We start from the raw sequence: 14,042 nt of genomic DNA, 5'->3' as shown, positions 1-14,042 counted from the left end.
GAAGCGGTGGGATGAGGCCCTTAATTGGGCATTAATTGCCCACTTAAGGCCTTCAATTGAGGCAGGTTGGGAATGCTGTCCATGGGCCTTCCTGCCATAGACTTAGTTGACATGGAGGTGGGAAGATAGCAGGATCCACCCAGCCACCATCCTGCCCAATTAAATGCTCTTTCCACCTCCAAATGCGCCACAGGGGAGAAGAAGGCTTATGTTAGGATGAGACGTGAAGGCTCAGTTAGGGCGCTTGAGAGTTACAAGCGAGCCAGGAAGGATCTAAAGGGAGAGCTAAGAAGAGCAAGGAGAGGACACGAGAAGTCATTGGCGGATAGGATCAGGGAAAACCCTAAGGCTTTCTATAGGTATATCAGGAATAAAAGAATGACTAGAGTTAGATTAGGGCTAATCAAGGATAGTAGTGGGAAGTTGTGTGTGGAATCAGAGGAGGTAGGGGAAGTGTTAAATGAATATTTTGCGTCAGTATTTACAGTAGAGAAAGAAAATGTTGTCGAGGAGAATACTGAGATTCAGGCTACTAGGCTAGATGGGATTGAGGTTCACAAGGAGGAGGTGTTATCAATTTTGGAAAGTGTGAAAATAGATAAGTCCCCTGGGCCAGATGGGATTTATCCTAGGATTCTCTGGGAAGCCAGGGAGGAGATTGCAGAGCCTTTGTCCTTGATCTTTATGTCGTCATTGTCGACAGGAATAGTGCCGGAAGACTGGAGGATAGCAAATGTTGTCCCCTTGTTCAAGAAAGGGAGTAGAGACAGCCCTGGTAATTATAGACCTGTGAGCCTTACTTCGGTTGTGGGTAAAATGTTGGAAAAGGTTATAAGAGACAGGATTTATAATCATCTTGAAAAGAATAAGTTCATTAGCGATAGTCAGCACGGTTTTGTGAAGTGTAGGTCGTGCCTCACAAACCTTATTGAGTTTTTCGAGAAGGTGACCAAACAGGTGGATGAGGGTAAAGCAGTGGATGTGGTGTATGTGGATTTCAGTAAGGCGTTTGATAAGGTTCCCCATGGTAGGCTATTGCAGAAAATACGGAAGTATGGGGTTGAAGGTGATTTAGAGCTTTGGATCAGAAATTGGCTAGCTGAAAGAAGACAGAGGGTGGTGGTTGATGGCAAATGTTCATCCTGGAGTTTAGTTACTAGTGGTGTACCGCAAGGATCTGTTTTGGGGCCACTGCTGTTTGTCATTTTTATAAATGACCTGGAAGAGGGTGTAGAAGGGTGGGTTAGTAAATTTGCGGATGACACTAAGGTCGGTGGAGTTGTGGATAGTGCTGAAGGATGTTGTAGGGTTCAGAGGGACATAGATAGGCTGCAGAGCTGGGCTGAGAGATGGCAAATGGAGTTTAATGTGGAAAAGTGCGAGGTGATTCACTTTGGAAGGAGTAACAGGAATGCAGAGTACTGGGCTAATGGGAAGATTCTTGGTAGTGTAGATGAGCAGAGAGATCTTGGTGTCCAGGTGCATAAATCCCTGAAGGTTGCTACCCAGGTTAATAGGGCTGTTAAGAAGGCATATGGTGTGTTAGCTTTTATTTGTAGGGGGATCGAGTTTCGGAGCCACGAGGTCATGCTGCAGCTGTACAAAACTCTGGTGAGACCGCACCTGGAGTATTGCGTGCAGTTCTGGTCACCGCATTATAGGAAGGATGTGGAAGCTATGGAAAGGGTGCAGAGGAGATTTACTAGGATGTTGCCTGGTATGGAGGGAAGGTCTTACGAGGAAAGGCTGAGGGACTTGAGGTTGTTTTCGTTGGAGAGAAGGAGGAGGAGAGGTGACTTAATAGAGACATATAAGATAATCAGAGGGTTAGATAGGGTGGATAGTGAGAGTCTTTTTCCTCGGATGGTGATGGCAAACATGAGGGGACATAGCTTTAAGTTGAGGGGTGATAGATATAGGACAGATGTCAGAGGTAGTTTCTTTACTCAGAGAGTAGTAGGGGCGTGGAACGCCCTGCCTGCAACAGTAGTAGACTCGCCAACTTTAAGGGCATTTAAGTGGTCATTGGATAGACATATGGATGAAAATGGAATAGTGTAGGTCAGATGGTTTCACAGGTCGGCGCAACATCGAGGGCCGAAGGGCCTGTACTGCGCTGTAATGTTCTAAAAAAAAATAAATAAATAGTTAGCTGGTTTATCTCTTTTTCCCCCTTTTTGATCAGAGATGTTCCATCGGCCACTTTTCAGCAGTGATTATTGGATTATAAGCAGAAGCAGGAACTTTGAATGACGTTTCCATTCCCATTCTCGCCTAAGGCACTATAACTATTTGTAGTATCTGCTGCACCAACTGATATCAGCACAAAATCAACACATGAAAGATCTTTTCATACTTTCATTTTGCAACATCGAGAAAACGTTTAGAAAGTTTGACAGATTTGACCTCCATTTATTGAAGTCATGTTCACATCTGATACATTTCAATGCTCGTATAGTACCTCCCTTAAAGCAGTTTGATTTTATTGTTATATTTTACATGTAGGTACCTTTTAATTATCTTAAATACATGAAGATTTTATGTATTGTCCAGGACATTTTGATGTAATTCACTACACAAATTTAAAACTGAAAATCAAAGTATGCCTTGAAAATTAATTTGAGCACACTTTACGTATATTTTGCTGTTATACTCTAGGTCCAACATTTTTATTTTTCTGAGAAATTAATAGTTAATTTGAACCTTTATGCTACATTTCAATATCAGGTCATTTTATATATTTAATACATTACACCCCATAAGTTTTCAATTTTTAAATGAAGTTAATTAAATTAATTCTAATCTGTGGAATTCCCTCCCTAAAACTCAGCACCTCTCTGCCTCTCTTTCCTCCTTAAAACCTACCTCTTTGACCAAGGTTTTTAATCATCTGCTCTAATAATGCCTTATGTGTCTCGGTGTCAAATCTTGCTAGTAATGCTCCTGTGAAGCACTTTGGGACATTTGATTACATTAAAAGTGCTATATAAATACAAGTTGCTATTATTATTTCCCATACATAGAGCATAACTTAGAATTGTCTGTAACATTGTTCAGTTAGTTTGGCTGGAATTAGTCAGTTTACCATTCCACACTATTTTTGCTTTGTAGGTTTCACCTCACTGGGGCAGCCATTTATACTTTTGTCCACGTTTATTTGACAAATGTGTCCAATCCAGCAATTTTTCTTTTGTTCCTTTCTAATGTGACAACCATGGTAGGTTGCAGATTGGGACTTTTGAATAGAGTCACGCAGCATAGCCATGGGAACTGATTTCATGGAGCTGATTTCTATTGATTAGAAACTGTTTGTGTCTATTCCGTTGTTTTCAAAAAGTAATCTTTACTGCTAAATGCATATATAATACATACATATATCAAGCTTCTGTGTTCTTCATTGCTGTATGTAAGTCCCACTACAAGAATTTTAACACAGCACTGAAGACAGGAATAGACAGAAATTCAATGTGTCATCTCTAATTCCAAGCATACTAAGAAAACATTTACAGCACATGCACACATATATGTGCATGTGTATATCTGCACACATACATATCTATATGTAATACAGATAAAATATCCTGTTGTAGTGTAGGAAACTCAGCAGCCAATTTGTGTAAAGCAAGGTCCCACAAACAGCAATATTTGTTATGCTCAGCATAGAAGATATGCAAAACCACACTTGCAGAGATTTCTTCAAAACCACATTAAAATAAAGCCCTTGATCAAATAAATAAAATCGGATAGTAATATTCAATATATGATACCTGTGCTTCCTATGCTATTGCGCTTTATTATTCTACTGTGACTGAACCCTTAATACTGAGTGACTGACCAGCCATTTCTAGACTACAGCAGAAACTTTAAAATTAATTAAGCAGCAAAATGTAATCTGTCAAACTGTTTAAACTGTTGGCTTCACTCCTATGAGTATGAGGTTGTCTAATCTCAGCAGGGTGATATTATTACATTTAATGATTGCTTCTTTTTAAGTTCAACTGGCAAAGACTAGAGGAATCAGAATAAAAATAGTCTGGTCAGGAAGTCACTAACAGTGACTCAACCATCAAGAAGCATGGTACACAGTAAGCTAGAAGATTAACCTGGGAAGTTTTCCTCTGTCCTATATTTGTAGGGAAATCATGAAGGTGTTCTTTATAGGTGTTTATGACTTTGCTGCAAAAAGCAAACTACCCATATTTTTATCGAAACTTGAAGGAACAGCAATGGGGGAAGATGTCCTTTGTGTGCCAGGCACTGGCTGACCTACATTGGCTCCTGATCCAGCAATGCCTTTATTCTAAAATTCCTATGCTTGTTTTCAAATAGTTCCATGGCTTCACCACTCCCCATCTCTCCAGCCCTACAGTCTTCTGAGATCTCTGCACTCCCCCAACACTGACCTCTTTCACATCCCCAATTTTTATCTCTCCACCATTAACAGCTATGTTTCCTGCTGACTATGCCTTGTGCTTGAATTCCCTGCCTAAACCTTTCCACCTCTCTGCCTTTGCCCACAATGTTGATTTTAGACAATCCCGTAAGTATAGCTTATAAGTACAATATATTGTGTATGTGCTCTTTCATTAAGATGAAGGCTGATAATTTCTTTCCTTATTACAACCAGATCAGTTGTGGCACAATTAGGATCCAGTAACTCTGCTTACATTGATTCAATGTCATTCAGCAGTGACCTCAAAATCCCTCTGCCTCTCTCTCCCCTCACTGCACTTATGACTTAATATTTCCATTTTCAGTTGCTGGATATGTGCGAGATTAGCTAATTCCCCCTATCTCAATGGATCTGAGTTAATATCAGACTGACAGGACAATGAAGTACATCTCACCATCCCCAAACTCACTAACAGTATAGAGATAATGGCCTGAATTTTACACCACCCCAGCAAGCCGGTGGGGGGTGGCATAAAATTGAACGGAAGGCTCCGGGAGGCCTTACCAGTCTGCTCCCGCCTCCATCCCACTTTACTTGGGCTGGAGGGGCGAGAAACGGGCCGCCCGCCCCAGGCCAATCAAGGCCCTTAAGTGGCCACTTAAGGGCCTTCGCCCGTCTCCACGGGTATTTTACCCATGGCAAGTAGGTATCCAGGAGATGTGAAAGGCTGCCCATCAATACTTGGCGGCCTCTCAACGCACCGGGGTGGGGGCAGGGGCCTGATAAACGGGCACAGGGTGCCCGATTTGAGGGCTACACCCACTTTACCCAACCACCCCCAGAAACCCGGGACGCCCCCTTCTCCCAAACGACCATCCTTGCCTCACCGGGCCGCGACCAATTAGCCCGGTGAGGCAACCCGAACTTACCTGCACTCCTGGCACCATGTCCTCGTCTGGGCTGCAGTCCCAGCGGTGACTACCACTCCCGGTGGCGCTGCTGGGACTAAGAGCTGCCGGCTCAATGATTGAGCGGCAGCTCAATGAGGTGGGATTTCCTCCCTCAAGCGGGTGCAAGTCCCACCTTGGAACAATTAAAACCCGGGGACCTGTACAATGTGGGTCGCTTCCCCGGGCTGGGCGGAAGCGGGTTCACCACTGACTTTTACATTGGTGGCCATCTCCCATCCGCCTGGCGTAAAATCCAGCCCAATGTGGTGACCAGTCTTATTCCAGTATGAACACTTAATGCATGCATGTTAAATTCTGATGTGTGCAGCGATTAAACACTTTTTTAAAAAAAAGTCAACACTTGCACAAGGAAGAATTCAGTATGAGCACATTAAGTGTTCGAACAAAAGAACAAAGATAATTACAGCACAGGAACAGGCCCTTCGGCCCTCCAAGCCTGCGCCGATCCAGATCCTCTCTCTAAACATGTCGCCTATTTTCTAAGGTTCTGTATCTCTTTTCTTCCTGCCCATTCATGTATCTGTCTAGATACATCTTAAAAGACTCCATCGTGCCCGCATCTACCACCTCCGCTGGCAATGCGTTCCAGGTGCCCACCACCCTCTGCGTAAAGAACTTTCCACGCATATCCCCCCTAAACTTTTCCCCTTTCACTTTGATTTAGGAATAGCACCATTCAGAATATATGTCTCAAAAAGCCTATACTTTGCTGTTAAAACTATTGCTCTGATGTAAAACTTTGTTTTAATAATATTCTTGGAGGGATTCTAAAGTGTATGAAAGTAGTGCATTGACTTGGAGGAAAGAAGAAAATTAGACAATGGGCTAAAAAAACAAATCTAGAGGAAAATCCATTTTTAATTTTTTTACATGCCAGTCTTTTTACTCCAACAAGGATGAGCTGCTACCTGCGTCTTTCGTAAAATAACAGATCTATCAACACTGCAATAACACTGCACTGTTACTATGAAGAATTCTACATTGGAAGGTGTTTTCTTACCTTCTCCCATTTTGGAGACAGACTCCAATAGAAAGTAAAATCAAGCAGGGTGCAAAACACACAGCTGATCTAACCACATCAGTCCCCGTTTCACAGTTGATAGTAACCACCTAGTCTTTATGGTAGTTTGTGAAGTAAAACCAGCTGAGCTGTTCATCTCAATTATTGTTCCATTGGATCAATGTTTCCTTACTAAAGGGTAGGAAGAGATTTTATTCAGTTTCTGCAATCTGCTTATCAACCAAACAGGATATCTTCCAGCTAAAATTAACTTCAGCCCCCAGTAAGATGTTATGAAACATGATTCACGAATGAACAGTGTGATGGGAGTGAGTGTATTTGTTTTCCACTTGCATGACATTATGCATCTCTATAATCAATGACTTTTCTTATTTCCCAGGCCTGTAACAAGTGCTGATGTTGGTGCTGCCCACTGAGTTGCTGTGGCAACAAGAGGAGAAAACAAGCCAAATCCGAAGAGTTTACAGGATTTACAGTTGCTCAAGTTCTAGACCTCCTTGCTCCAAGCACGCTTTAATTTGTACTTTCACTAGTCTATCAAACTGTGCTACGGTCAGTGACAGCCTCTGACCTTACTAGCTTCCACTAATGGGTTCCACCTCTATGAGCAAGTGTTACATTGCTTTTCTTTGAAGTTAGACTGAACAACTATGCAGAGGACTTGAGGACAGAATACACAATTAACCCAATGCTCTGCTCTACAGTATTTTAATTGTAATGGCATTGAAAAGAAGGATATTTTGTCAAAGCAAAACATTTTCTACAGGAGACACTATTTGGAAGCTAAGTAAGACATGCTGTTGGTTCTTGTAAGGCAAATTGTTCTCTGTGTGTCAAGGAAATTTTAAGAAAAAGTGTTCTCTGTGTGTCAAGGAAGTTAAACATAGATTGTGCGTAAGTGGTAAATATTGCTGTACATGTCTTTGTTTCACTTTTTTTCTTTTCAAGCAGTATTTATAGGCAGAATTGGATTCAGTAACCTCTATACTGCCACATACAGGACTGTACCACATATTGTGTTAAGATTGTAAGCCTCTGCCATCACTAATCACATTTAATCAAAAAAGTTTGCATAACTTCAAATTAACGATAGTAAGTGCCAAGTGATGGGCGAGTAAAGGACAATGTGCTTTATTCTAGAATAACTCAAGTCTATGACAGCTGGATATCCAGATGCCATAAATATGGGTTCTGCTGGAAAAAGAATTGTAGGAAATTTTGTCAAAACAGTTGCAATGTTGCATGCTAATTTGTGATTTGGAGTTTTGCTACAAATTCAGAGTATTTGGCTCAGTCTTAAACAAGCTTGGTTTTGTGTCACTATGAGGTTTGTGATATATTCCAGATGGAAGCCACAATGCAAGAAACTCTCACATTATTAAGGATCTTGTAGCTTTACAGTCTGAGTAATGACAACAAACTCTTACTTACGTTCAATATCTAATGAGGAAAATTACAAGCATCTGCCTATTTCCTCAATTCACCATCACATGAGCACTGGCGGAGGGACTGCAGGACTCTCTTAGAAGACCTTTGGCCATTAGTCTTAATGTGGTGGCTTTTTTGGAATCAATATTTTGGAAGTCTGCAAGTTGCAATTCACTGCAACCTGCCCAATGGTCTCTCATGTACTTTCCCTGTCCTCAGTATGTGTTTTAATGATGTTAACCATCAACATCCTGTTATTTACACATTATTAGCATACATACTGTCCAACAAAACTCAGCTCACAGGCCTGCAAAATGTTTACCAGTTTTACTTAACTGCATGTCTGTCTGCTTAATAGGCATGTCTCAAGTGAAAGGCATAGCTGTAATGCAATTCTCTCGTGAACTTAAACAAAACAAGCCAACTGTGTAACAGCCCCGACAAACAATTTCTTCTGCAGCACCTGTGGAAGAGTCTGTCACTCTAATATTGGCCTTTATAGCCACTCCAGGCGCTGCTCCACAAACCACTGACCACCTCCAGGCGCTTACCCATTGTCTCTCGAGACAAGGAGGCCAAAGAAGAAGACTGTCCAACAAAACTCAGCTCACAGGCCTGCAAAACATTTAACAGTTTTACTTAACTGCATGTCTGTCTGCTTAATATCCATATCTCAAATGAAAGGCATAGCTGTAATGCAATTCTCTAGTGAACTTAAACAAAACAAAATCTGCTGCTGGTGAAGTCCCCCCAAAAAAACTTTAAAACACTCCAAAAAAGTTCAAAGAAAGGAAGGGATTTTAAATTCATAGTCAGTTATAGTTAAATTTCTTACATATGTGCAGCCTTTTTTTCTTTCCCTTGTGCCACATTTGACATCAAGATTTAACCTCTCCAAGAGCTAGTTATGGTTATAGTAAAAGTAAATCATTTACAGTTTTAGGTTGAAAGAAGCCTTGTATTACATTAAAAATGAGATGCATATAAATGCCTGCTTTTCTTCCGATTACTATACATTTCAAAGCCTTCTGAGAGATGAAGGCTATCAAATTCCTTAAAAATTTTTGACACCTCCCTTGAAACAAAAGTATCCCAATTTTTTTGTGTCCTTACTGTTTTATGGAAATATATTCTGTAGTTTTCGAAAGGAAAAGACTTGAGAGTCCCAATCTTTCGGATAATTACTAATGTTGTGAGGCAGTTAACAAATTAAACAATATCAAACATTAAATTGAACAATTAAATTAAGCCTTTTGAGATCAGCATTTGTAGTCGAAGGAACAGTGTGAAAAGACATTTATCATTGACAGCTATCAATATCATCAATAAAATTAGATTAGTTTAATCTGTAGCTGGTTTAATTACATAGCGCAAAATTCTTCTCTATTAAGTTTAAATAAGGAAGTTTCACTGCTTGTAATCGCCCACTGGAGCTTAAGTCAGTTCTTGGACTCTGGCCATTTAGCAGCTCGAAGTGCAAAAATTCATTTTGACTTTGTATGACAGTGTGAAACAGCATCCTGTTTTACATCTCTCTTGATTTTTATTTCCATTCATTTCAGTGAAAATGAAATGGGGAGAGATATAACAGGAAATGCTGAGTTGTCATCACCCATTTCACACTATCACACATGATCAAAAGCTATCCTGCAGCGTGTTAAATTTGCTACTAACCTGCATGCACCTGAGAGCAAAAAAGAAATAGTTTCTAACACTTTCCTACATTGTACAAAATTGAAATCCATTGACAAAAAAATCAAGTCGTCAGCTTAAAGTGTAATATAACAGTATAATTTAGGAATTCAAAGGGACAACAATAAATTACTGAATATAGATATCTAGAAGTTGTTCATAGGGGTTCTCTCAAACATTGTCACCCTAAATACTTTGCAAGTGCACAGTTAAGGATTCATTTATTTGTGATTTGTGGTTGAAAATGGGACTAGCCCTTACTAGTATCATCTGTTTGACCTGCAAGTTAATGGACTGAATTTTCTCAGCCTCATGGAGGTGTGGTTGGAGGTGGTGGGGTGCAGGGAATATAGTGAGGAGATTTGTCAGACTGGCTCCCCAACACATTGCCGCCTCTGAGGGGCTTTCCCAGGGTCGGGCTGGGAACAGTGTCGGCTGCCCACTTCACGAAGGCAGGCAGCCAATTAATGCAATTAAGGCCCCATTTAGGGTCCATTTTACAATGGCGCCAGTATTTTCCTGCCATCAGAGCAGCCCTCTGCCGAGTGCAGAGGCTGCCAGATCAATCGAGGTGGCCTCCTGGTGGCAGGCCAGGTGGCCATCGGAGCCAGAGGCGCCATGTACCAATGAGGGGATTGCAGGGATAAAAGGCTACAACTGTGTCCATCACTACTCCTGCGGAACAGTTTCCCCTCCAACCCAATGGCCCTACTGGCTTCGGGCCTCTTTATTTGTTGACCACTCAGCAGTCAACAGGGAGCGCCTCCATCTTGAGGCACCCTCATGCTCCCAGCGGGGCTACTGGCCTGATATCGTTGCAGGCCCCCTGTTTGGGGCTCCCAAATCCTTGTTCTGCCTGTCGTCCTTAATTGGACAGGCTCCCGAAGGCAACCTCTTAATTGGCCGCCTCCGGGAAGATCGCACCTAACGTCCCACCACGGTTATATCTGGGTTCCTGGCCCGGAATTGAGGCCAATGTCGGGTTTGCAACCCAACCGGGAAAACCTAGCCTAATGCGTCTACAAAAAAGAATCATATCTATTAGCTGCCTGAAACTATTTAAAGCTCCTTGTTCTTGATAACAGAATTCCCAATTTAGTTGTGGTGTCTGCTGTTAAGAATGAATAAGCTTGTGTTATTTGAAATGTCAGTGGGTTTCCTGATGGCAGATGGAAAAAAAGAAAGGTTTGAGTAATGGGAAATTTGTAACTTTTTTTAATCAGGACACCACCTCATTCTTTCCTTTTTCATTTTGCCTGATTGCTGCAGATGTTTCAGAAGCAACACAGTCTGCTCCTAAAGTACCTCTTCCCAGCCAACCATATGGGTTCATGAACTGCTCTCCTCGTGTTTGTCTGCTCTGTTTACTCATTCTTGCTGAAAATGCCTCTGTGCTGTGTTGCTCTGCAGGAGGAACAGATTGGGAACCCAGCATAGTACTCCAACAACCTATTCCATGGGCTGAGCCCGCTAATTCTCGATGCTACAGTGGCACCCCATAGAAATATTTGTAAAAGCACATTTTTGAAGGTATTATTTTCATTTCAGCTTTATTGTGGCTTAAACAATTGACCCAAGTCGAGCTTGAGGAAGACAGTTCATTTGTAAATGTGCTCTGGGAGGTCTTTCTGAAAAGGTTCCCGGTCAAAGAGGCAGTAAAAGATCTAAGTGCACGATCAGCAAGACAATTCATGCAAAAATTAAGTACTAAGTAAAACTCATAATTTGAATAGTATGGAATAAATAAAGCAGGTGGTCATATTTTTAGTAACTGTACTAATGTAATGGAAAAACAGAGCATGCATATCATAAAATTCATGTCTCGATCAGAATTGTTAATACATGCAGAAATAATGAGGACTATGGCAGGAAAAAATATACAGCAATTCCTTGAAGATACTTTTATTACTTCGTATGAACCTGAAGATATTCTCTGACTGGGCGAGATTTTAATTTACTCAAAACCCATTTGCTTGCACTGGATTAAAATCGAGCCCATACATGTGTCGCTTTTAATTATCTGTTAGTTTGTGCAATTAGATGCAGGCTTTCATTTCTGAAACCCAAGTTCAATTTACACTAGGCTGCTGTGATAAAAGTTCCCCTAGTTTCCTGATGCTATGGTTCCTATATGTAATGAGTTTGAGTAGTCTTCGTCCAGCTCCAGTGGGCATGAACAAATGTCACAAAACTTTTCCTAATTTGGCAGAGGTTAGCAATAAATTGGCAATCTCACTCAGGAAGGCCACAAGGATGACTGTTGCAGGAAATGAAAAATAGCACACTGCTTTAGTTGAAGCCGATGTCTATTATTGGGCCAGCATACGGGACGCTTTACATTATATCTGATCAAACTACACTTTACTTGCTGATGCTTGCTGCTGATGCTGGGTACCTGAATTGGAAAAAGTGCTGTAAATGGAGCAAACATCCCTCACCTTGACCACAAAGCAGTACATTTTAAAAGTAATATCCCCTGAATTTAAAACAAAAATGCCATCTTTGCTTCCCTTTATATGATACTGTTGCTTTGCATGTTCTATTTATCTTAAATACTGTTTCTTAGCTTCCATTGAGAATTAGGGTCACCAAGGAGGATATAACAAAGACTAAACGTTCCAGATTTAAATTTTCTACACAGGCTGTTAATGGAAGATACAGTATGGCTGATTACTTATAATGAACTACAATATAACCATGTTTTCATCTGACTTAAACCTGCAGTATATTAAAACCTGAGCATAGGGGGACACAAAAACATTTGAGACAATCCCTTGGAGAACATTTTAGCAAACTGTAGTGACGTTTTAAAAGGCCATGTGCTAACTATTTAAAGTTAACAATGAAAACAATCAGGGCATAACATGATGTGGCACTCTAGGAGTTCAAAATAGTACTTTATTAATTATGTTTCCTCTTATTAAATGTTACATGTGAAATGAATCTTAGTATCTTTATTAGTGAATGTACAAACGCAAATTGATGCACAAACATATTAAATGAGATTTTGTTATTGAAAAATTATATATATATTTTTCTCAGTTGTAAGGGTTAAACACAGCTGCCCTAAACCTAGCATACCAACACTAACCACTTTGTTTTTACTGCTTTGAACTTCATAAAAAAGGTTCTGTCGCCAAATTGATCCATTTGGATAGAGGTGCTGTTGATTACTTAAATAAAACATATTTGCTGAAATGCTTGCTGTTACTTAGCTGTAATAAATGTTACCTTCATGAACATGATGTGATTACAAAAAAAATCTTGTATTTATTTGTGCGATGCTGAAATAAAGGAAGTCTGGGATTTTAATCTTCTGGGAATCATTGAATTTATTTCCACAAGGCATTCTTCTCCCTCTGTTACCTGAGTCTCTCAGATTTGTAATCCCTTGTGTAATTGGTGGGAACATGATTCATTTGTCAATTGCAGTTATGTTAGAACATTTCACTTGTTACCCTTTAGAATGTTTGTATCTCCAGATAATTGCAGTCTCCCTGAACTGGCCCCTGTTTTTGAAAGTATTTAGCTAATGCAGTGAGGTTCAGAAACCAAGGGCTGAATTTTATTCTCCCGCTGCCGGGAGCAGCGGTAGGTGAAAAAGCTCAAGATAATATACCGATCGGGCCGCGCCCCCCGCCCCCAATCACTTGGGGGTGGACTCTGTGACGCTGGCAATGGCATCAGCTGTCTGCGCAGGCACTGGCACCATTTTTAAAGGGCAGCCAGACCTGCTGCTAAATTTAAATATTGAAAACCGTACCCCCACCCCAGTACACTGCAATAAAAAATATCACCCCTTCCACCCCCAATAACACTGACAGTTGCCCTCCCCCACGCAAAAGAAGTCTTACATGCAAGACTTGACCATTTTTTAAATTCATTCATGGGATGTGGGCATCACTGGCTATGCCAGCATTTATTGCCCAGTCCTAATTCCCGTTAAGAAGGTGGTAGTGAGCTGCCTTCTTGATCCGCTGCAGCCCATGTGCGGTAGCTACACCCACAGTGCTATTAGGAAGGGAGTTCCAGGATTTTGACCCAGCGACAGTGAAGGAACGGCGATGTAGTTCCAAGTCAGGATGATGTGTGACTTGGAGGGGAGCTTGCAGGTGGTGATGTACCCATGCATCTGCTGCCCTTGTCCTTCGAGGTGGTAGAGGTCGTGGGTTTGGAAGGTGCTGTCAAATGAGCCTTGGTGCGTTGCTGCAATGCATCTTGTGGATGGTACACACTGTTGCCACTGTGTGTCGGTGGTGGAGGGAGTGAATGTTTGTGGATGGTGTGCCAATCAAGCGGGCTGCTTTGTTCTGGATGGTGTCGAGGTTCTTGAGTGTTGTTGGAGCTGCACCCATCCAGGCAAGTGGAGAGGATTCCATCACACTCCTGACTTGTGCCTTGCAGATGATGGACAGGTTTTAGGGAGTCAGGAAGTGAGTTACTCGCCACAGGATTCCTAGCCTCTGACCTGCTCTTGTAGCCACGGTATTTATATGACTACTCCAGTTCAGTTTCTGGTCAATGGTAGCCCCTAGGA

The 14,042-nt window shown here is 41.4% G+C and overlaps 1 protein-coding gene across 1 annotated transcript in view; it reads left to right on the top strand.

Moving 5' to 3' along the window:
* The window catches only part of cdh13 (cadherin 13, H-cadherin (heart)), a 1,084,899-nt gene extending 1,072,094 nt beyond the window's left edge, over nt 1–12,805 (top strand). The window contains exon 14 of the mRNA XM_068049165.1: nt 6,765–12,805. Coding sequence (XP_067905266.1) covers nt 6,765–6,772 — 8 coding nt within the window. The 3' untranslated portion in view covers nt 6,773–12,805. The remainder of the gene's footprint in view (nt 1–6,764) is intronic.
* Nucleotides 12,806–14,042: the final 1,237 nt, after the last annotated feature.

The sequence above is a fragment of the Heterodontus francisci genome, chromosome 17 (assembly GCF_036365525.1).
Source record: "Heterodontus francisci isolate sHetFra1 chromosome 17, sHetFra1.hap1, whole genome shotgun sequence".
In the NCBI taxonomy this organism is placed as follows: domain Eukaryota; kingdom Metazoa; phylum Chordata; class Chondrichthyes; order Heterodontiformes; family Heterodontidae; genus Heterodontus; species Heterodontus francisci.
This window is presented reverse-complemented; position numbering and strand designations above follow the sequence as displayed.